General features: G+C 43.8%; 1 protein-coding gene across 1 annotated transcript in view; it reads left to right on the forward strand.

Annotated features, from left to right (window-relative positions):
• VOPP1 (VOPP1 WW domain binding protein) overlaps positions 1–22,546 on the forward strand; it is a 111,263-nt gene that overhangs the window by 83,443 nt on the left and 5,274 nt on the right. The window contains exon 4 of the mRNA XM_058725513.1: positions 1,364–1,500. Within this exon, the coding sequence (XP_058581496.1) occupies positions 1,364–1,500 (137 nt within the window). The remainder of the gene's footprint in view (positions 1–1,363; positions 1,501–22,546) is intronic.

Raw genomic sequence — 22,546 nt, forward strand, 5'->3', positions numbered from 1 at the left:
CTTTATCGCCTCCTTTTTTCTTAAATTTCGTTTTTGTGTGGTCACATGCCTTTGACCACAACGCAGCGGGCTCTCCTGCTCATTCATCTTTCACAAGGCAGTAGGCTGCCCACACAGTGTGGGCATATTGAGTGAGGTTCTGGAAGGTTCCACGAGTCCCATCACAGTTTCCCAGCCGTGTCTGTGCAGGACAGACAACTTGGCCCTTCTCAGAATGACTTCCCATGTTTCTAGAAATACAAGGTATAGTGCAACTGTGAGGTGGGAAGAACCATTTATCCATTTCTCAGTCATTTATTGAATGCCAGTGATGTGACAATATCAGAGAATTTTCAGATGAATTAGACAAAGGTCCTGTCCTTAAAGCAGTCAGCTCTACTCTTCATTAGACTTTAAGGTCACATAGGAGGTCAGCCATACTTAGAACATAGAGATTTTATATCTGCGGCTCTTTTATGGAGTATGAGTACTTTCTCTAGTCCTGTAGTTTTTCTATAATTAAGGTGTGCTCTCGGAAGGTCACCATGTAAAATTTCTTTCTGAATATTCACGTAATAATGGAGAGAAAATGGCTAGAAAGGGTAAATGTTCTTATCTGTGTTGATTTCCCAGTGAAGAATGGAAAATGGGGGACATGGGCAGCGAGGCAAAAGCTGGGTCAGCCATGGCATTCAAGCAAGGTTGAGAAAGCATCTCCTGTTTTGACTAAAATTGAATTGAGGTCAGAGCCATGGACAGTAAAGAGATGGCACCAACCCTTGGAAGGCAGCTAAGCATTTGGAGCTATTGGGGACAGAAAGCTCACTGAGAGACCTTCTCAGTGTGAGTGGGCTGCATTCAGGGGCATCCCAGAAGTCTGCAGGCCAGTGGTCTCCCTGGTGTCACCCACCCAAGAAGGTCCTGGGGGAAAAGTCAGAGGAAGACCAGCCTGAGGAGCCGGGCACGGAGCCCCGCCTTCTGACCCTAGCACGTGGGAGTCAGTGCCCACGGATCTCTGAGTCCATGGGCCCAGGCCAGCCACTGTGTGCCCTGAGCCCCACTATTGTGCCCTGAGCCCCACCTTGCTGCTGCACCCTGAGCCCCGGCTCCCCGCTGTGGCCTGAACCCCGGCTCCCTGCTGCGCCCTGAGCCCCGGCTCCCCGCTGCGCCCTGGACCCCAGCTCCCCGCTGCACCCTGAGCCCCACCGCTGCGCCCTGAACCCCGCTGCTGCACCTGAACCCCAGCTCCCCGCTGCACCCTGAGCCCCACTGCTGTGCCCTGAACCCCAGCTCCCTGCTGCGCCCTGAGCCCCGCTGCTAAGCCCTGAACCCCAGCTCTGCGGCTGCGCCCTGAGCCCCAGCTCACCGCTGTGCTCTCGCTCAGGTTCCTTTTGATGATGGGCGTGCTCTTCTGCTGCGGAGCTGGCTTCTTCATCCGGAGGCGCATGTATCCCCCACCGCTGATCGAGGAGCCCGCCTTCAACGTGTCCTACACCAGGCAGCCCCCCAACGCCACTCCAGGTCAGCCCACCCCTCGTCCTTGTCTCTGCTCTGTGCACTTTATGTGTCCTCTGCAAGCATTTGTGAAAGTCACTGCTATGGAATATGCTAGAAGAGAAAATTCAGGCCGTGTTTATTCATTTAGTTCTGATGATCACCCTCACTGCATTTGTGTCAATATAAAGTGCAGCGTCTATTGGGCTATATGTCTGTTACCTCATATTCTTACCTAATTAGTGGTGCACCTTTTATGCATGTTTTTGCAGTTCCTATAACCATATTGTTTGCTCTCTGTCATCATCCTTAAAAATTATTTCGTGTATACGTTTCTATACAAGCAGTAGGGTCCCTGCCATCATAATGCATCGGGACTAAATATTAATTATGCTACTAAATGGTGATTTGCTTATTCTGTCATTGCTGACCATTTGTTTTCTCTTGGTTTGCTTTTTATTCATTCATTCAACAAGTATTTATTATGCATTCACTTGTATTCTGAGTACTTATAAATAGAGCACATTTTTGCACAAGTTACATTTGGCCTAATTAGGGAACATTACCCAAAGTGATGCCACAGACTCAAAAAAAAATTAGTGGTTTCTTAATTCTTACAAAACTACTTTCCCTATCTAAAATTCTCAGGTACTATGGAGGGTGATTTCAGGCCTCCCTTGGGACACAGGCTGGTTCCCTATTGTTCACATTATATGTGAGATGTTTTCCTTCCCTTTGAGGGTAACTTCTGAGAAGGAAGGGATAGCAGGGTGACTGGGCATTGCTCGGTAGAGCTCCTGTCTTTCGGCCACTATGTGCTGAGGTGAGGCGACGGGCGTCCTTCCTGTGTTTGCTGCCTTGCTGGACACAGTCTCCACCGAGGCAGTGGAAGGTGGGGGCTGTCTCTTTTCATTGCACACGCCAGGTAGGCACAATTCTAGGAGCAGTTCTTGCCTTGGTTTTTATGAAGTTTCAGTCATGCAGGATGAATATGTCCTAGAGATGTACTCTACAGTGTAGAGCTTATGGTTAACAGCACTGTATTGTCCGCTTCAAACTTTATGAAGACGGTAGCTCTTACATTAAGGGTTCTTAGCACCATAATAACGGCAATAAATTTGGAGGTGATGAATAGATTTATGGCATATATAGTGGTGCCGACTTCACAGTGTGTATTTGTCTCCAAACTCACCAAGTTGTATCCATTAAATAGGTCCAACTTTCTGTATATCAATCATAAATTAAAAAAAAAAAGCATTGGGGGGATTGAGTGTAAGTTTTCTCACTCCTGTTCTCCTGAGGACATGCTGTTCTCAAGATGCAAGGGGAGTGGAGACATTTATTTTTTAGGTCTTTTACAGTTTTCTTCCACCAGGTACTCCCCAGGTTTTTTTTTTTTTTTAATGTTTATTTATTATTTTTGAAAGAGAGACAGAGTGAGAGCAGGGAGGGGCAGAAAGAGGGAGACACAGAATCTGAAGCAGGCTCCAGGCTCTGAGCTGTCAGCACTGAGCCTGATATGGGGCTTGAACTCACAAACCGTGATATCATGACCTGAGCCAAAGTCAGACACTTAACCGACTGAGCCAGGCGCCCCTCCCCAGTTTTTTTTTTTTTTAAGGAATCACCTTTATTATTTTTTTAACGTTACTAAAAGATCTGAATATGTATTTTCCGTAACGGTTCAGAGGCTGCTCTGCGTTAAAAGCTTTCAACCAGGGTTAATACCACTTTTCACGTGTAAGTGGATTTTTATTCTTTCATATTCCAGCATCAGGTGAAGTGCAAATTTTCAGTTAAAGTTGGGGGGGGGGTGCAAAATCAGATTTGATCTGGATTAGTCTGAGCCCATCTCCCCCCCCCCCTCCCCAAGAAAGAAACAGATCAGAGAAATTGGGTCAAAGGCTTCTAAATTTCTTTTTTTTTCTGTCGTGACTTCCTGCTTTTCTCTCCCGGGTGCTTTGCCAAGTGCATTAACAGCATTGACTGTGCTGAATTTTAATCCCTTCTGTATACTTTGGGCCCCCCAGTGATCCCGTGCTTCAGTATGATTCACATCTCAGGCACCAGGCAGTGTCATGTCTGCCAGCTGAGGGAACTGGTCAGCCTGCGGTCGGGATTCAGAGTGGCCACGCTTGGAGCCCGGAGCCCCAGCCTGCCGGAACTGCTCACTCAGTCCATACACACTGCATAGCTGCTGAGGTACAGCAGGTGCATGGGACACTGCAGTGCGGCCTGGGTTCCAGCCCTCACCCACTTGTGTGTTGCACAGTTTACACCACTGTGTGTGAAAGCCTGCGCAGTTGCACAAATGGTCACCAACCATGGTGAGAGCTATGGAGGAAAACCTCAGGATGCAGGGAAGCCATGTGTGTGAGAGACTCAGTCTAGTATATGGGTGGATGGGACTGAAGAGTATGAATGAATGTTTAAGTGGCAGTGAGTGGGGAAGGAGTGAGTGGGGAAGGGACCAAGAAGAGAGGCCCTGTGGTCTTCCTTTCCTGCCAGCCTTTCCTATGCCCGCCAAGTCTCTGGAGCTGCAGAGCTCCAAACAGCTGCTGTCCATCCTGTGGCCACAGCACCAACTGCAGGACACTAGAAGATGGCATAAATGTAGGGCAGGAGAGTCCCAAGTAAAAAATATCAAGTCCCTTTGTAGACAGTGGAGAAAGACCAGAATTGCCAGTGAGCAGCTGTTCAGGGCAAAGCCCAGCCTCTCAAACATCTCGGGCACTGTGGTTTGACCCCATTCTACCTTGTAGTTGGAGGCATTTGGAGAAATGGGAGGCATTCATTTTCTTCCAAGGCCTGCCATGATGTAGTTACCATTGGAGCTGATGAAAGGGCCCATTCACCACCTGCTGGGAGACATTGATTTGGGTGCCCCCACCCCTCTAGAGTCAGTCGTCACCCTCTTTCTTCCATTTGTACATTTCATGCAGACCCATAGCAGTATGAAATAGCCAATCCCCAGATATACCTATCAGAGTATCTTAAGAAAATAAGACTTGCTTTGTGCCATAGGAGTGTGTGGTTTCCATAATTTCACTACCAAATCAGGGTCTGTGTCCTCTGTCACAGCACTAAGCTTGGAAGCAATGTAAGCGCTTTGATATGATTGTTTAGAACTAGTCATAAAAAAATAGGGCCTGTTGGGTTTTCAGTGATTCCAGTGTAGATACCCCCCTTCATCCTGTCAGTGGGATTCACGCCGTCTGCAGATGTTTGTTGAGATCCTGTAATGCTCAGGGCACCATGCCCTTGGGAGATATGCAGGGTAAGAAGGCCATGCAGGGTGTGGCAGTCTAGGAAGAGAAACTCCGTGCACTGACATCATATGATAGGTTCACAGGATAAATATTATGCAGAATAGACCACTCAGGAATATGGTATCTTTGTGAGACACAAGCCAGTATTTGTGGACTTGCTGGGGTGGCTCCCTTTCTCCTCTGTTGATCTGGGTGGGGGGGAGTGGATTTGGTGAGCTTTGCTTATGCATGAAGAAGAAAAGGCAGAAGGTTTTAGAGAACCCTACTAGCTCACTGGAGGACGGGGGAAAGTGGCAGCTCACGTCCTGGAACCAGCTCCCCAAGCCAGCGTGGCTGAGTGGAGGAAAGCAGATCTACACCATTGCAGACCTGCTCCTACCTGGGACAAGGGGAGGACTGTGACCTCATCATTGTGGTTCTAGGGGGCTGATGCAGGTTGGAGCAAGACCCAGGGGAAGATACTGACAAACGAGGTGTGTAACTGAAGTTCAGAAGTAGGGCTCCAAGTCTGCCCAGGAACCAGAAGAAACCAAGGCTGAAGCTTAGGGCCTACCATTAGCCCATTTGTGCCTTGAGCTAGGTGAGGGATGTGCAGAGAAGCCGTGGTCTGGGAAGCAAAAAGAGGCACCTGGACAGGGGCTTAGGAGGTCTAAGGTCTGTGAGATCAGAGTGGGCCACGTCCCTTCTGAGCCTCAGCACTTTATCTGCAAATTGGAATCATATAAAAAGAGGTTAGAGTGGAAGAGAGCCAAAGCATAAGAGACTCTTAAAAACTGAGAACAAACTGAGGGTTGATGGGGGGTGGGAGGGAGGGGAGGGTGTGTGATGGGTATTGAGGAGGGCAGCTTTTGGGATGAGCACTGGGTGTTGTATGGAAACCAATTTGACAATAAACTTCATATATTGGAAAAAAAAAAAAAAGAAAAGCACTCCTCATTTTAGTCTTTCTATATAGAGGCAGCCAAAATGTCACTGAAGAAAGCCAGAGCTCCCTAAATGCTGTCTCCCCCCTGGCTCCAATCTTTCCACATCAGGCTGCTGACAGGGCCCATTGGACATGTCCTCCTGGGTAGGGAGGAAAGATAGACTTCACTCATTCATTCAGACATTAGCTAACTTGGCAGCAGCCGCTGTGTTCACACAGGAGGAGGGGTGTGATGAAGACGTCCACACTGCTGCCCTTTCACAGCTTGTGGCACGAGGGGTGGGATGGGGAAGAGGGTCAGAGGTACAGGCTTCCAGTAATAAGGTAAGTAAGTTCATGGTGGCTATAGTTAACAATACTTTACTGCATATTTGGAAGCTGCTAAGAGGGTAGATCTTAAAAGTTCTCATCACAAAGGAAAAAAATATATATGTGACCACGCAAAGTGATGGATGTTAGATAACTTTGTGGTGATTCTTTTACAATGCATACGTATATATCAAATCATGATGTTTATATCTTCAACTTACACAATGCTTTGTGTCAGTTATACCTCAGTACAACTGGAAGAAAAAAGGAACTTTGAGAACAATCAGAAAAAAAACATAAAAGCCGTGGTAAAGCAGAGTTGTGGGTCTGAAGGGGAGCAGGCAGGGCCTGGATTTCAGGAAGGTCTGAGTGGTGGCCTGAACTGAACATGGTGCCCACAGGATGAATGTGGGGACGGGGGAGGAATGGGGGCTGCCAAGAAAATGATGTCTCTTCTTTATGGGATATTATGTGGTCACCAAAGTTAATGGTCAAAATCAAGGCCATGTAACTAGCCAGACAACTGTAAAGCCATGTTCAGGGAAGAGGGCAGTGGGTGACGTGTTATTTTGAGTAGTTGATTCCGACTGTGTAATCGCACAAACGCATAGAGAGGGATCAAAGAGAACAGTCAGTAATGACATCGGGGGTGTTAATGCGATCTGAGTTTTCTTGAAAGATGGTTTGCTTTAATACTGGTTAAGTGACTAATACTGATTTAAAAAGATAGAAGATGCAGCATTCCATCCAGTATTCCACTGGGAGATACATTTTTCTTCCTTTCCAGCAGTGCATTTATGGTGAATTTGTTGATGGTTTCCTGACTGTTCTAATGTCTCAATCTTGTACCAAATCTATGTCTCAATCTTGTACCAAATCTCTCAACCTGCAGTGACTCTAGTGGTCTGACTGAATGACCCCAACTGCAGGAAAATGGAAATAGTGAGGAGTGTGTTTTGACAGTTTAATAACGTTCCAAACCAGGGCTGAGACACAAACAGAGCTGCTTCAGTTCTGGGGCAGCCTGTTTTAGAGCCAGGGGAATAAGCATAAGTGTTCAATGTGACGGTGCTTCAGGTATGTGGAGACGGTGATGAGACAGCCCTGCAGTCACCTGTCGCCACCTCTGACCTCTGCAGCTCTAAGGTGTTCATGGTTTATTTTCCAAAGAAACAGTGGGTGAAGAGACCCAGGTGGGTCGGGGGTGGGAGGGACCCTGTGCTTCCCCGGGACTCTCAGCTATTCCCCTCCACTGTGTTGCTCTCGGGCACCCCCTTCAGGATGAAATTAGTTTAGAATTTATGTTTTTGGTGAAAGAAAGTAACTGGAAATCTTTAAGTTATTTGTTTTAAAAGTCACAAATGCCTGTGTACTGATACTGATATACTTTTCACAGCTACCAGGGTTCTCCTTACCAGTTCACCCCAATGGCAGAAGGTGACTAGCTGACCAGATAATTAGGGTTGGTGGAGAGGGTGGTTTGAGATCGGTTTCATCTAGTGAAGCCCAAGAATTATTGCCTCACAGCATTGAGTTCCTCCTTGATACTTTTTCCCAGAAAGTTCCATGTGTCTGATTTTCTGCCTGTGTGTCTCACTCTTTCTGCCATTGTTACTCTGATAATTCTTTCGAACTCTGATGCCACCTTTTTTTTTCTATGACAACTTAATTGCTATTTCTTACCGTTTGCATTACTCACTTCATATAAAGTAGATACATCTAGAGTGTTCTCCCATATAAAAATGGGAGTTTAATTTTTTTCCCGCCATTTGAAAATGTGAGGTTTTTGTTCCCTCCATAAAAGCATTTACTATCTTTAGCTACTAGAGATAGATAACACACTTCACACAGAGTGCAATTCAAAAGGAAAGGCCTTTTTTATAGCCTGTCCTGTTGGTAGGCAGCTCATGTTGTTACTTTAATAATGACAGCATTCCCGTCTATAATCTTTGATCACCGGGGACAGAAACTTCTAGCACAGTTAAGTCTCCTGCTTCTTATTCTGCACTCTGCCAATGACAGAGAGAAGACAGAGTCTGAGCACCCAGTCCACGTTCGTAAAAACTGTTCCTACCTCCGGGAGGACGACACAAGTCTGAAGTGTGTTCCTTACGTGGTTCCAGCATGCAGAGCTGGTCAGACAGACTGTCCCCACCCCCTTTGCTTTCAGTTAAGGTCCTTAGCTTACCTTTCAGGTCTGCTTCTTCACCTGTCCAGGCCACCTCCCCGGTCTGTCATCGTGAACTTTTCTCCCTAAATTCTTTGAAATGACTTTAGTCATTTCAGAGTTGAAGGACACACTTGGGTCAAACTAGACAGAGGGCAGAGAGGTGGCAGAGAGGTCCCCAAATGACGGTGTGTACCCACACAGTTTCCTTCTGTCACCTGCCAAATGTGTTTTTAGCACAGGTGCCGTGTGTTAAGTGCTGTGCTTAGCCTCAGTGCCATACAGTGATATTGAACAGATGACCCCTGCCTCTGGGCTCCTGAAGGACAGCGAGATGGTGTGATGGCAGCAGGAACTCCTGACCTCTGCTCTAGTAGAAAAACGTGGAAGCTATAGATCCCACAGTTAAAAATGATGAAGTTTGAAATTCTTTCTCTCTTATTTTATTGGGTCGTCTGTGGAACTTCAGCCAAAATCCAACGTGCATTTTCCATTTGACCTGCCTTTTACCTTTTCAGTTGACCTTTTATAAACTTTTAGTGTCCTCTAATACATTTTCTATTTTTTTTTAGACTTTTAATGTCTCAGGGAGGCACTTTCAAATGATGTGAGATATGGTTTTGCCGTCTGCTGTTTGTTGTATATTGATATTTTAACCCTTACATCTCTGTGGAGGAAAAGCTGTCTGGTGGGAAGGTAGGCTGGCTACTCATTTGAGACCCTTGAAGGTAATCGTTATTCCTGAAAACAAAATGAGCTTAGCACTGGGTTTGTGGCCGACAGGGATGTTTTATCAGCTCCAAAAAAGGAGGAGAGAAAATCCTATGAAGTGACTGACAGAATCCTACCGGTCATTGGGTTTGAGCCCGCCTTCCAGCTGATGAGCCAGTTCTCTGTGCTCTGTTCCCCATTTGTCACCAGACGCTTCAGTGAAAGAAAGTCAGCTCCAGTGTTACTTTTGCCGTCCGTGGGTGACTCTGCCCAGCATTTTTGTTTGTGAGGCTTCTCCAAACCGGGGAAGCACATGATAAGGTGGGAAGAGGAAACAGCATGTCTGTCCCAGGTTCGGTTGATAACGACTGGCAGAGGTGTAGACAGCAGGGACAAAAGGAACACCGCTATTGAGTTTGACGGTTTATTATACATGTTTGTAGTGTTTACTCTTGGGATTAAGAGTAACATGTCCGCATTCTAAATCCGCATCAAAGATGGTAATAAACTTTTTTCAAAGACAAGAGAAACATGGAGGAGTTATAAAAGCAAACTATGATGGCAGTAGAAGACTACCTACAATATATATTACAGTGACTCTAAATGTGTTAAAGTATCATCAGGTTGTGTTAGAAACCCAACTTCTTACTGCTTTAAAGAGAGACGAAGAACGTAACAGAAAAGGAATAGGAATTCCTCAGGGGGTGTTTAGCAGAGAAGTGGAATGATCAAAGGTGATTTGACAGCAGCGGTGGCCTGGGCGAGGGTGGTGGCAACAGAGCGGCGTGGGGTCCTTCTGGGCTTAGAGCTCACAGGACCTACGGAAGAGTTCAGGTGAAGGGAGGGACCTAATCTCTTTATGACTCCGATTTCTCTTCTGAGACGGAGAATAATAATATGTTATGAAGGTCAACGGGTACTTCTAAAGCGTCTAGTTCTTGCTACTCAAAGCTGGGGCTGGTGGCATAAGTGCCTCCCTAGGAGCTTGTTAGGAGTGCGGACTCTCTCGTGGTCCCCCAGACGACCTGCTGCGTCAGCATCTGCATTTTAACAAGATCCCCAGGGAGTAGAATAGGACCGCACAGGGGAGTACTAGGTGTTGGATAAGGAACAAAATGCGGGGGCCAGTGATGGCAATAAGTAATCTCATAGAAGCTAAGCGTCAAAACCTGTGGACGAACCATTGAGATCCACAGGACCGGAGTAGAATTTAGTCCATGTGTCTGCTGGGCTGATGTGACGGCCATTGTTCTTTTTCTGCCTTGTGTTCTAGGATTTGCTCTGTGGAATACCACTTACCACTGAATTCTTAGCAGTTACTTTGGCTTCTGTTTCAAAACATTGTCAGAAGTGAGCAAAACTACTTTCTTCCCTCAACTTCTGATTTATACAACCAGGAAAGAAAAAGTCAAGACTTTTGGTGGAAGGGTTTTTTTTTTTTTTTCCTACTTAACCTTGCTCACAAAGCTTGGTGACACATTGGGGCCCCAGCGTTCACGTGTGTCTCAGCTGTGTTTCAACTGCATCATCTCTATAAAACCCTGACGGGTCAGGATGAAATTATTAGGTACCTAATACAGATATTCCTTTTAACTCCTTCCCCCTCCTCTCAAAGAAGCAGTAGATTAAGCGCCCCCCCCCCTGTTTTCCTTGTGATGGGTAATACATCCAAGTCAGTTCTTCTCCTGGTTCCCTTCTTTCAGCTTACCGATATTTTTTACCAGCTATTTATCTTTGAAGACATAATCCATGATTTTCTGGATGTATACACATATATAAAGGAAGCCTTTTTCACACTATTAAGATAATTGTGTAAAGACATAACTTGAGTTATGTGTGTTGAATAACTTCAAGTGTGTGAAACAAACACTTAGAAATGAGAGGAAAGAATGTGGAGTGCCCTTGCATCACTATTGACTTGATCGAAGTATAAAAGTTAACGGAGCACTTAAAAGAATTTATCGAATTGTACACCACAAAGAAAATCTGGGTAGGTTTACAAAAGCAGAAATCACATACCTCAGGGTCTGGGCTAGGATGCTCTCGGGTTCATTTCTGTCTTCATGCCTCTCTATCAGATCTTGGGAATGTGACTCAGTTTCCCTAAGCTTCAAGCTCCTGACTGTGAGGCTGAGATCGTAAGAGACCTTCTTAGGGTGATTGTGTATGAGTTGATCCGTAGACTCTGCTTAGCTCCGGGCCTGAGGCAACGCTCCCTAAGTGGCAGTAATTGCTTCTACTACTGTTTCTAAACCTTGTAGTTTTAAGAAATCTATAAATGAGCAAATAAGTCATCTGCTCCCACTTGGGAATAAAAGAATACCCCCTACGTCATTAGCTGAGCAAATGAAGGAGAGAAGTGAGGGAGGACCCCGAGGGCCTGGTCTTCACCCCACCACATCCCAAGCCTCCCCACCCAATCTTCCCAACTCAGCAAGGGGATAGTCTGTTCTGCCAGTTGCTCAGGCTAAAAGCCATCATGACAGTTTCTCTTGTCTGCCCCTCTCCTGCTGCCTCCTTTTATCCAGATTACCATAGGAGCCTCCTCACTAGCCTTCTTGCTTCCCCCTTCTCCAGCTTTGGTCTGTTCCCAACAAAGCAAACGGTCAAAGAGAGGTCCCGGCTTCTACTCACAACTCTCCAGAGGCCACCCCCCCAACTCCCCTGTTCACAGTCAGAGGCCCTTACGGTAGCCAACGAGGCTCCTCTCCGTCTCTTACGTCTCCCCCTCCTGCTACTCTTCTGTTCCCACATACCTCTCCTGCTCCTGTCCTCCCGCTCATTCCACTCCCACCACACACTGGCCTTTGCTTTACCTCAAACCTACCAGGCTGTGATGTTGGTGTCTTTTGCACTGTGATTTCTTCTGCCTAAAAGACTCTGTGTCCATCTAAACCCACCCTGCCATGTATACGTGGTGTGCTTCCCATCACCCTCCCCCACTGCACTCATGGTACGCTCCTTCATAACCCTCACCCCAGGTTCACATGGTGTGCTCCCCCATCCTCCTCCTTCTAGGTACACATGGCTGCTCCCCAATCACCTGCCCCCCCAGCACGTACCTGTGGTGTACTCCTCATCACCTACTGCCCCCAGCTACACATGGCTGCTCCCTCATCACCCTCCCCCACCATTTACACATCGTATACTCCCCCACATACATCTCCTCCATCACCCTCACCCCAGGTGCAAGTGGACCCATGTGGCTCCACTTAGGTACAGATTTTTTTTCGATACATAAAGTACAGTACTGTAAACGTATTTTCTATTCCTTATGACATTCTTCTAACCTTTTCTCCAGCTTACTTTATTGTAAGAATGCAGTATACAATACATATAACATACAAAATATGTGTTAATTGACGGGCTTTGTTGTCATTGAGGCTTCTAGTCAACAGTAGGCTATTACTAGTTAAGTTCCGAGGGAGTCAAAAGTTATGCACGGATTTTAACTGCACAGGCAGTCGGTGCTCGTCACCTTGGTGTTGTTCGAGGGTCAACTGTATTTTGGAATTTTTAAGTCTCTTGAAGGCTTGTCATTTACAGGGAAGAGTTGGAGGGTAAATTACGGTTCACCTGGTCAGTTTCAGCTCTCAGCTCAGTGGCAGCTACCGGTCCTCAACTCAGGCCCCTTGAAAGGCCGCTGGGCACATATTCCTTGGGGAGCTTGCACATAGCAAGCAGGAGCAGGGTGGGCAAAGGGACCCTGTCCTCCAAATATAGGTACTGTGCACTCTGATGGTGTTTGCTGCTACTGACTAAAGAGGCAGGTAGCCCCTGTCACACCTCCCCACGCTGTTGCAAGTGTCTCCCTGCTCTGGCTGAGGTGGCCTCCAGGGCACTTATGTGGCCAGTGCCCTTCTCCCCATCCCTTCCTTTTTCACTTTTTCCCCTTTAAGAGCTAGACAGTAAAGACCAGGATGTTCCAAACCAACTGCATACACCAGAAAAGTTAGAAAGAGAGTGTGCATCCCAGGGAAAAGCTCAGAAATGACCTGGGAAGTCCATAAGTTTATGCTTCAGGCTTATTCTCAGCACAGAGACAGGCTACAACAATTAACTTTATAAAATAAAAATAAAAATATTAGCAAAACAACAGTAAACTGTCGGGAAGGAGAGGAGGATGTTATTTCCATAGTTACCACATTATTAGATTCAAATGTCTGATGTTCAACAACAACAAAAATCACAAATCATACAAAGAAACAGGAAAGTATGGTCCATTCAAGGCAAAAATTAAATAAAGAGACTGTTCCTGAAAAATACCTAATGGTACATCTGCTAGACAAGTCTTTAAAATACGTGTCTTAAAGGTGCTCAACAAAAACAAATAGCTCAAAGAACTACAGGAATATGTGGAGAAGGTCAAGAAAACAATGTATAAAAAAATGGAAATATCATTAAAGCAATAACCTAAAAAGATAACAACAAGGAATTCTGGAGCGAAAAAGTACAATAAGTGAAATGAGAAATTTACCACATGGATTCAAATACAGATCTGAACAAGCTGAAGGAACAATCAGGGAACTGAAGACAGGACAATGGAATTGATCAAGACTGAGGGACAGATAGAACAAAGATTGAAGAAAAGTGCACAGAGCCTAAGAGTCTTGTAGGGCACCATCAACCAGACCAACATATGCATTGTAGAAGTGTCAGAAATAGAAGAGAGAGAAAAAGGAGCACAGAGAATATTTGAAGAAATAATGTTTGAAAACTTCCAAAATTTTATGAAAAACATGAATATAAACATCCAAGAAGCTGAACAAACTCCAAGTAAGAGGAACTTAGAGAGCCACACCAAGGCACATTATGATCAACCTTTCAAAAGCCAGAGACCAAGAGAGAATATTGAAAGCAACAAGAGAGAAGTGAATCATCACATACAGTGGATCCTCAATAAGACTGTAAGCATATTTCTGTTTTTTTTAATGTGAGTTTTTTTTTTTTTTAATTTACATCCAAGTTAGCATATAGTGCAACAATGATTTCAGGAGTTGATTCCTTAGTGCCCCTTATCTATTTATCCCATCCCCCCTCCCACAACCCCTCCAGTAACCCTCTGTTTTCCATATTTAAGAGTCTCTTATATTTTGTCCCCCTCCCTGTTTTTATATTATTTTTGGTTCCCTTCCCTTGTGTTCATCTGTTCTGTGTCTTAATATCCTCATGTGAGTGAAAGCATATGATATTTGTCTTTCTCTGACAAATTTCACTTAGCTTACTACCCTAATTCCATCCACATAATTGCAAATGGTAAGATTTCATTCTTTTTGATTGCCGAGTAATACTCCATTGTGTGTGTGTGTGTGTGTGTGTGTGTGTGTGTGTGTGTGTGTATACCATATCTTCTTTATCCATTCATCCATCGATAGACATTTGGGCTCTTTCCATACTTTGGCTATTGTTGATAGTGCTTATAAGCAGATTTCTTATCAGAAACTATAGAGGCCAGAAGGCAATGAACTAATATATTCCAAGTGCTAAAAGAAAAAAATCTGTCAACCAAGAACGCTGTATCTGGGCAAAACCTTCCTTCAGAAGTGAGGAAGAAACTGGGGTTCCTGGGTGGCTCAGTCAGGTAAGCGTCCGACTTCGGCTCAGGTCATGATCTCACGGCTCGTGAGTTGGAGCCCCACGTCAGGCTCTGTGCTGACAGCTCAGAGCCTGGAGCCCACTTCAGATTCTGTGTCTCCCCCTCTCTGCCCCTCCCTCACTCACCTCTGTCTCTGTATCCTTCAAAAATAAATAAACATTAAAAAATTAAAATTAAAAAAAAAGTGAGGAAGAAACTAAGACGTTGCCAAATAAACAAAAGCTGAAGGCGTTTGCAGCCAGTAGACTTGCGCTGCCAGAAATGCTCAAGGGAATCTTGCGAGGTGAAATGAAAACACACTAGAGAGTAACTCGAAGCCATACGGAGAAATAAACATCTCAGAAAAGGTAAATGCCTTGGCAATTGTAAAAAAGTATTATTGTAACTATTGTTTGTAATGCACTTTTTGTTTTCTACACTGTTTAAGAGACTAATAAATTTAAAGAAAAAATGATTATTAGTGTAAAAACTAACATTAATGTAACATCAGTTTGTAACTTAAAATCTTGTTTTCTATATAATTTAAGAGATGAATGCAATTATGGAAAGAGCCTAAATGTCCATCAACTGATGAATGTATAAAGAAATTGTCTATATACACAATGGAATACTATGTGGCAATGAGAAAGAATGAAATGTGGCCTTTTGTAGCAATGTGGATGGAACTGGAGAGTGTTATGCTAAGTGAAATAAGTCATATAGAGAAAGACAGATACCATATGTTTTCACTCCTATGTGGATCCTGAGAAACTTAACAGAAGTCTATGGGGGAGGGGAAGAAAAAAAAGAGGTTAGAGAGGGAGGGAGTCAAAGCATAAGAGAATCTTAAAAACTGAGAACAAACTGAGAGTTGATGGGGGGTGGGTGATGGGGATTGAGGAGGGCAGCTTTTGAGATGAGCACTGGGTGTTGTATGGAAACCAATTTGACAATAAATTTCATATTTAAAAAAAAGAGATGAATGCATTTAAAATAAATAATTATTTATGTTTTAGGGTACATCACATATGAAGATGTAATTTTGTGACATCAGCCATTGAAAGGGAAGGGACAGAATTGTAAAGGAGCAGAATTTGTGTATGTTATTGAAATTAAGCTGGTATAAATTCAAATCACAGTGTTTAAAATTTTTTAAAGTTTTTTTTTTTTTTTTTTTTTTTTTTGTGAGAGAGGGACAGAGTGAGAGCAGGAAAGGGGTAGAAAGAGAGGGAGACACAGAATCTGAAGCGGGCTCCAGGCTCTGAGCTGTTAGCACAGAGCCTCATGCGGGGCTGGAGCTCATAAACCATGAGATCATGACCTGAGCTGAAGTCAGATGTTCAGTCGACTGAGCCACCCTGGCGCCCCCAAATTACAGTGTTTTAACATTAGAGTGTTTCATATAATCTCCATAGTAACCACAAAGAAATAGCTATACAATATACACAAAAGGAAATGAGAAAGGAATTAAGCATTTCACTACAAAAAATCAACTGAAAACAAAAAAAAGACGGTAATGTAAGAAATGAGGGACAGAAAAACTATAAGGCATATAGGAAACAAATAGCATGAACAGAAGTCTTTCCTTATCAGTGAATACTTTAAATACAAATGAATTAAACCCTTCAATCAAAAGAGATTGGAAGAATGGATAAAAACACATGATCCAACTATATGCTGTCTACCAGAGACTTTTTCAGGTCCAATGACACAAACAGGTTGAAAATGAAAGGAAGAAAATGTATTCCATGCAAACAGTACCTAAAAGAGAGCAGGGGTGGCTATATTAATATCATGCAAAATAAATTTAAAAAAGTCCTAAGAGACAAAGGAGACTCTATATTAAAAAATTCAATACAGCAAAAACTGACAGAATTGAAGGGAGAAATAGCCAGTTGTACTATAATAGTTGGAGAATAACGAATAGAAAAATCAGACAGAAGATAAGGAAATAGAGGACTTGAACAAAATAAATGAACTAGATCTAGCAGACATACAGAATACTCTACCCGACAACAGAATACACAGTCATACACACGAAACATTTTCCAGGGTGGACTGCATGTTAGGCAGCAAATGAAGTCTCAACAGATTAACAAAATATATATCATACAAAGTATTTTTTCTGACCACAACATGATGAAGTTAGAAATTGCTAACCAAAGGAAAAATGGAATATTCACAAAATTGTGAAATTAACACACTTTTAAACAACCAGTGGATCAAAGAAGAAATCACAAGGGAAGTTATAAAATACTTAGAGACAAATGAAAATAAAAACAAAACACAGCAAAACTTATGAGTCAGCAAAAGTGATGCTAAAGGGAAGAGAAACTTTATAGCTATACACAGATTAAAAAGCGAGAAAGACTTCAGCAACCTAAATTTATAACTTACAGAACTAGACAAAGAAGAACAGACTAAACACAAAACTAGCAGAAAAAAAGGAAATGATAAAAATAACAGCTAAATGAAATAAAAATAAAAGGTCAAATAAATAAAAAATTGGTTCTTCAAAAAGATCAATAGAATTGACAAACCTTTAGCTAGATGGACTAAGAAAAAAGAGAAGGCATAAATTACTAAAATCAGATGAAAGTGTAGGAGTGCCTGTGTGGCTTGGCCAATTAAGTGTGCAACTCTTGATCTCAGAGCTTAATCTCAGGTCCTGAGTTCAAGCGCCTCACTGGGCTCCGTGCTGAGCATGAAGACTACTTAAAGGAAGGGAGGGAGGGAGGAAAGAAATGAAAGTAGGGACATTTCTACCTTCTATAGACATTAAAGGATTATAAGAGAGTGCCATGAACAGTTGTACACCAAAAAAAAAAAAAAAGGATTAGCTTGGTAAAAAGAACATATTTCCAGAAACACACAACCTACCAAGACTAAATCACAAACAAATAGAAAATTTGAATAGGCCTATAATTACGAAGGAAATTGAGTCAGTAATCAGAAAATTCCCAACAAAGTAAAGCCCTGAACCTGGTGAGTTCACTTGTGATTTTTACCAAAAATTTAAGGAAAAACCAGTAACAGTCTCTCTCAAACTTTCCCAAAAATTGGAGAGGAAGCAACTCTTCCTAACTCATTCTGTGAGGCCAGCATTAATAACCCTGACACCAAAGCCAGACAAAGACACTACATGAAAAAATTACAGGTGATTATTGTCCCCAGTAGACATTGATGAAAAAACCCATGACAAAATACAAGCAGAGAGAATTCAGCAGTATTTTTAAATGACCAAATGGGACTTACTCCTGGATTGCAAAGATTGTTCAACAAATAAAAAATCAGTCAGTATAATACACCACATCAACAGAATGAAGGGGAAAAAAAATATATGATTATCTCAATTGATGCAGAAAAAGCAGTTGATGAAATTCACCATTTTATGATAAAATACACTCAACAAATGGGGAATAGAAAGAAATAACCTCAGGGTGCCTGGGTGGCTCAGTCAGTTAAGCATCTGACTTCGGCTCAAGTCATGATCTCACAGTTCGTGAGTTCGAGCCCTGTGTCAGGCTCTGTGCTGACAGCTCAGAGCCTGGAGCCCGCTTTGGATTCTGTGTCTCCCTATGTCTCTGCCCCTCTCCCCCTCTCAAAAATAAATAAACATTGGGGCGCCTGGGTGGCGCAGTCGGTTAAGCGTCCGACTTCAGCCAGGTCACGATCTCGCGGTCCGTGAGTTCGAGCCCCGCGTCAGGCTCTGGGCTGATGGCTCGGAGCCTGGAGCCTGTTTCCGATTCTGTGTCTCCCTCTCTCTCTGCCCCTCCCCCGTTCATGCTCTGTCTCTCTCTGTCCCAAAAAAATAAATAAAAAACGTTGAAAAAAAAATAAATAAACATTAAAAAAATTTTTTTAAAGAAGGAAACTACCTCATCAAAACAATAGAAAAAAATCAAGGAAACCAAGAGCCAGTTTTTTGAAAAGATAAAATTGGTAAACCCTCAGCCAGATTCATCAAGAAAAAGAGAAAGGACCCAAATAAATAAAATCAGAAACAAAGGAGAAGTAACAACTGACATTACAGAAATACAAAGGGTTATAAGAGAATACTACAAAAAATGATATGCCAACAAATTGGACAACCTGGAAGAAATGAATAAATTCCTGGAAACATATAATCTTCCAAAACTGAGTCACAAAGAAATAGAAAATCTGAACAGACCAATTACTAATAATGAATTTGAATTATCAATCAAAAAACTCCCAACAAATAAAAGCTTTGGACCCGATGGACTCACAGGTGAATTCTACCAAACATTTAAAGAAGACTTAATACCTATCCTCAAACTATTCCAAAAAATGGAAGAGGAAAGAGAGCTTACAAATACATTCTACAGGGCCAGCATTACCCCAATACCAAAACCAAAGACACCACACACACAAAAATAATAATAAAATAATAATAAAGAAAAGAAAACTGCAGATGATATGATCTCATATGCAGAAAATTCAAAAGATTTGGGTCTGGGTGACTCAGTTGGTCAAGCATCTGACTCTTGATTACTGCTCAGCTCATGGGATTGAGCCCCAGGTTGGGCTCCATGCTGAGTGTGGAGCCTGCTGGAGATTCTCTCTCTCTCTCTCTCTCTCTCTCTCCCTCCCTCCCTCCCTCCCTCCCTCTGCCCCACTTCCCCACTCACACACTCTCTTTCTCTCTAAAATAAAAAAAAAAAAAAAGAAAATTCTAAAGATTTGACAAAAAAACCTTCTAGGTATAATAAATGAATTCATCAAAGTATCAGGAAACAAGTCAACACAAAAATCAGTTAAATTTCTATACATAAGCAATGAATGATCTGACAAGGAAATTAAAAAAAAAAACAATTCCATTTACAGTAGCAGTAAAACATAAAATAATTGAAAGTTTAACCAAGGAGGTGAAAGACTTGTACGGTGGAAACTACAAACATTGCTGCAGGAAATTTTAAAAGACATACATAAATGGAAACTGATCCCACATGCATGGATTGGAAGACTTAATATTGTTTAAATGTCAGTACTACCCAAAGCATTCTACAGAGTCTGTGCAAACCCTTTCAAAATCCCAATGACATTTTTTACAGAAATAGAAAAATCCATCAACTTCAGAGGACCCTGATTAGCCAAAAGAGCTTTGGGTTCCAGAGTTATGTGCCACAGAATCACGAGTACATTTTGGGGAATGTTTTTGAAATCACCTCTCTCAAGTCTGTGGACACATACCTGTTCTTGCCTGGCCTTCTCTCTCTTGTTTTCACACATGCAGTGAAGTGTTCCTTCTGCCCCTTATGCAGATGAGTCAGAACTGAGTCCGTCTCCTCAGTTTCTCTTCTCCATGGGAGCCTGAATGGTCAACCAAGTCAGTGTCTTGTCAGGACTCACTCTTTTAGCCAAAAGAGCAGAGATCTAGCAAATGTCTGCTGGCGTCGCTACCCGGCCAGGGAGCCTTTAGCGGCTCAGTGAGGGTCTATCCTCTGTTTCTGCTGCCCTTCCACCTCCACCACACTCTTTCCAGCATGTTCAATCCATGTGTTTGTCAAGTGTTTTCACCCAAGGGTTCATATTCCTGACGAATACATAATTTATCCACCTTCTATCTGTTCTATTTCTTTAATATTCCAAGTGCCTCTCCAACTCCAATATTTCAGTCCCGTCCTAATTCCCAGCAATATCCAGGAGCTATTACTGTTAACATAAAAAATGCCAATTAAATTGGACACACTTGGGCGCCTGAGTGACTCAGTCGGTTAAGCATCTGACTTCGGCTTAGGTCACCATCTCACGGTTCGTGGTTCAAGCCCTGTGTTGGGCTCTGTGCTGACTGCTCAGAACCTGGAGCCTGCTTTGGATTCTGTGTCTCCGTCTCTCTCTGCCCCTCCCCCGCTCATGCTCTGACTTTCAAAAGTGAATAAACATTAAAAAAGGGTTTTTTTTAAATAAATAAATACATAGGACACACTTGCCAGTGCTTCTTATTATCCTCCAGTGTGAGTGGCCCTGATGCACAGATACACAGCCCGACGCAGACCCATGGCCTGTGACAGGGAATTCAGGTCATCATTGAATGCCTCTGTCCTCAGGAGTGATGGGCAGGGTTGGTGCAGGCTTGCGGAGCTGGGACAGCCTTTTCTTTCTATCATATCAGAAATAAGTGTTTCTTAGGAAACTGCCAAGTGTGCCCAGCACAGCAGAGCGGGGACAAAGTCCAGAGCTATGGCACCAGTCATCCCTCTTCAGCCGTTCATCTCACACATTTATGGAAAATCACATGCCAAGTGCCATTCTGGGCTCTGAGGGTTCCAAGATGAATGAGCCTATCCTCATGTGCAGGAGGCTCAGAAAATTACACTGCTCTGGAGGCAAAGAAGACAGGGTACCTAATCCAGCCAGAAAGGGAGGGGCAGGCGGTGAGATGGAGCTTCCTGGAGTTGGTGATTCTGGTCTGAGACTTGAAAGACAAGTGGGATTTAGCCACACAAGAGGCTAGGATCGGGGTGGTGTGGAGACGGAGGAGTGTTCTGCATGTGGGACAGCCAGGAGATGCTCTCTGGTGAGGGTCAGGAAAGAGGTGAGCAGGATACAAGCAACCAGACTCTTGTTAGGAAGGGAAGAATAAGGCAGGGCGATAAGAAACAAGACTGAGGTAGGTAAGAACCTGATTATGGAGCGTCTGTTATCCCTCATAAGGGAACTTAGCTTATAGTCCCGTGAGTGAACTGGGGAATATGGCAACCTTGACCAAGAGCGGGAATAAATATAGGAAGTCTGAGTCATAGTGGAAAGGTTGAACTGCGTGCCTGCTCTTTAGGCAGGTTTGAGAGACCTACCTAAACCTTGAGGAGATGGATGTAGGAAGTCAGGATACGGGCTCTGATTAAACTGAGAAAGCTGGCAAGAGCCCTGGAACTCGTGAGGGCTACCTCCAAGTGGGGGTAATTACAAAGACACGTGGAAGCTGTTGGGAATTGGGACAGCCTGGGGCTGGTAAGCTTTCCACGTCTCGTGGGTCACATGGTCTTCCTGAGGCTATCTCCCCCTCCCCCTGCATGTTCACTCCAGTCTCTGCTGCCAGCCAGATTCTTCTGCATCTCAAGTAAAGATTGGCCCAGCTCAGTTGACTTGTGACAGGATCACTGTTAATTAAGAAGGCTTGGCCACCAGACCATCCTTCGGCATAGGTGGGATGGTTCAACTTAGGATGAGTGCTGTCAACTGATGTCTTTAAGATATTCTTACTCACCTTTGCTGAATCTAGAGTCCCTTCTCAAATCGTGCTGAGACTCTCAATGAGGGAAGAGATGATGCCATTAAAGAATGCAGCGACTTCAGTTCTCTGGAGACAAGACGATGTGCCAGGGATCAGAGTGCAGCCCAGGTGGGAAGCCTGTGTCATGACAGTTCTTAGTCAAGCCCTTGATTTGGAGGATGGAGATCACAGTGTAAGCCCGTTAGGTCACTAGTCTTCTCTGGTTTTCCCATCCCTCTCTAGCCTGAACTTCCAACCCCCCGTTCATCACCCTCTTGTGAGAGACACTTGTCCCAGCGGAAAGAGACTAGGCTTTCCAGTACACTCTTGTGTTCAATCCTGGTGCTTCCAAATATCAGCTGTGGGGCTTTGGCAAGTTACTTCATCTTCCTGAGCCTCCGTGTCCTCAAGAATATGTATAAAATTCTATCGGATCCCGTTTCTGTCCCCTTACTGTCCCCCTACCATACCCATATAACATGTATGCATACCCATGTGTACATACATGTAATACAAATGTAATAGACATTGGCATTGCAGATGCTCAATGCTTGAAACAGAAGGCGCAGCTGTGAGGCTGACATGGTCTAACTCACCTCTCTGAATCCTTTCCTCTCCGACTAGCGTAGAAACAGTCTTCCTGTAACTCCAGCTTCTTCACAGAATTCTCTGTATGTTTTCTTTCTCTGACTGCACCATCTGCCACGAGCCTTCAGTCCCGAAGGGCTATTTGTCTTCTCCCGTGTCCCACCTGCATAGGGTGAAGAGATGGTACCTGGCTTCCACCCTTGTTTGTAAAGTCCCTTTCACGTTGAACTCCATGCCAGTGGGCTCTGTCACTCCTTGTCACTATTTTGCTACCCTCTGTGGCCATCTCTTCTCT

Source organism: Neofelis nebulosa, chromosome 4, assembly GCF_028018385.1.
Source record: "Neofelis nebulosa isolate mNeoNeb1 chromosome 4, mNeoNeb1.pri, whole genome shotgun sequence".
Classification (NCBI taxonomy): Eukaryota; Metazoa; Chordata; class Mammalia; order Carnivora; family Felidae; genus Neofelis; species Neofelis nebulosa.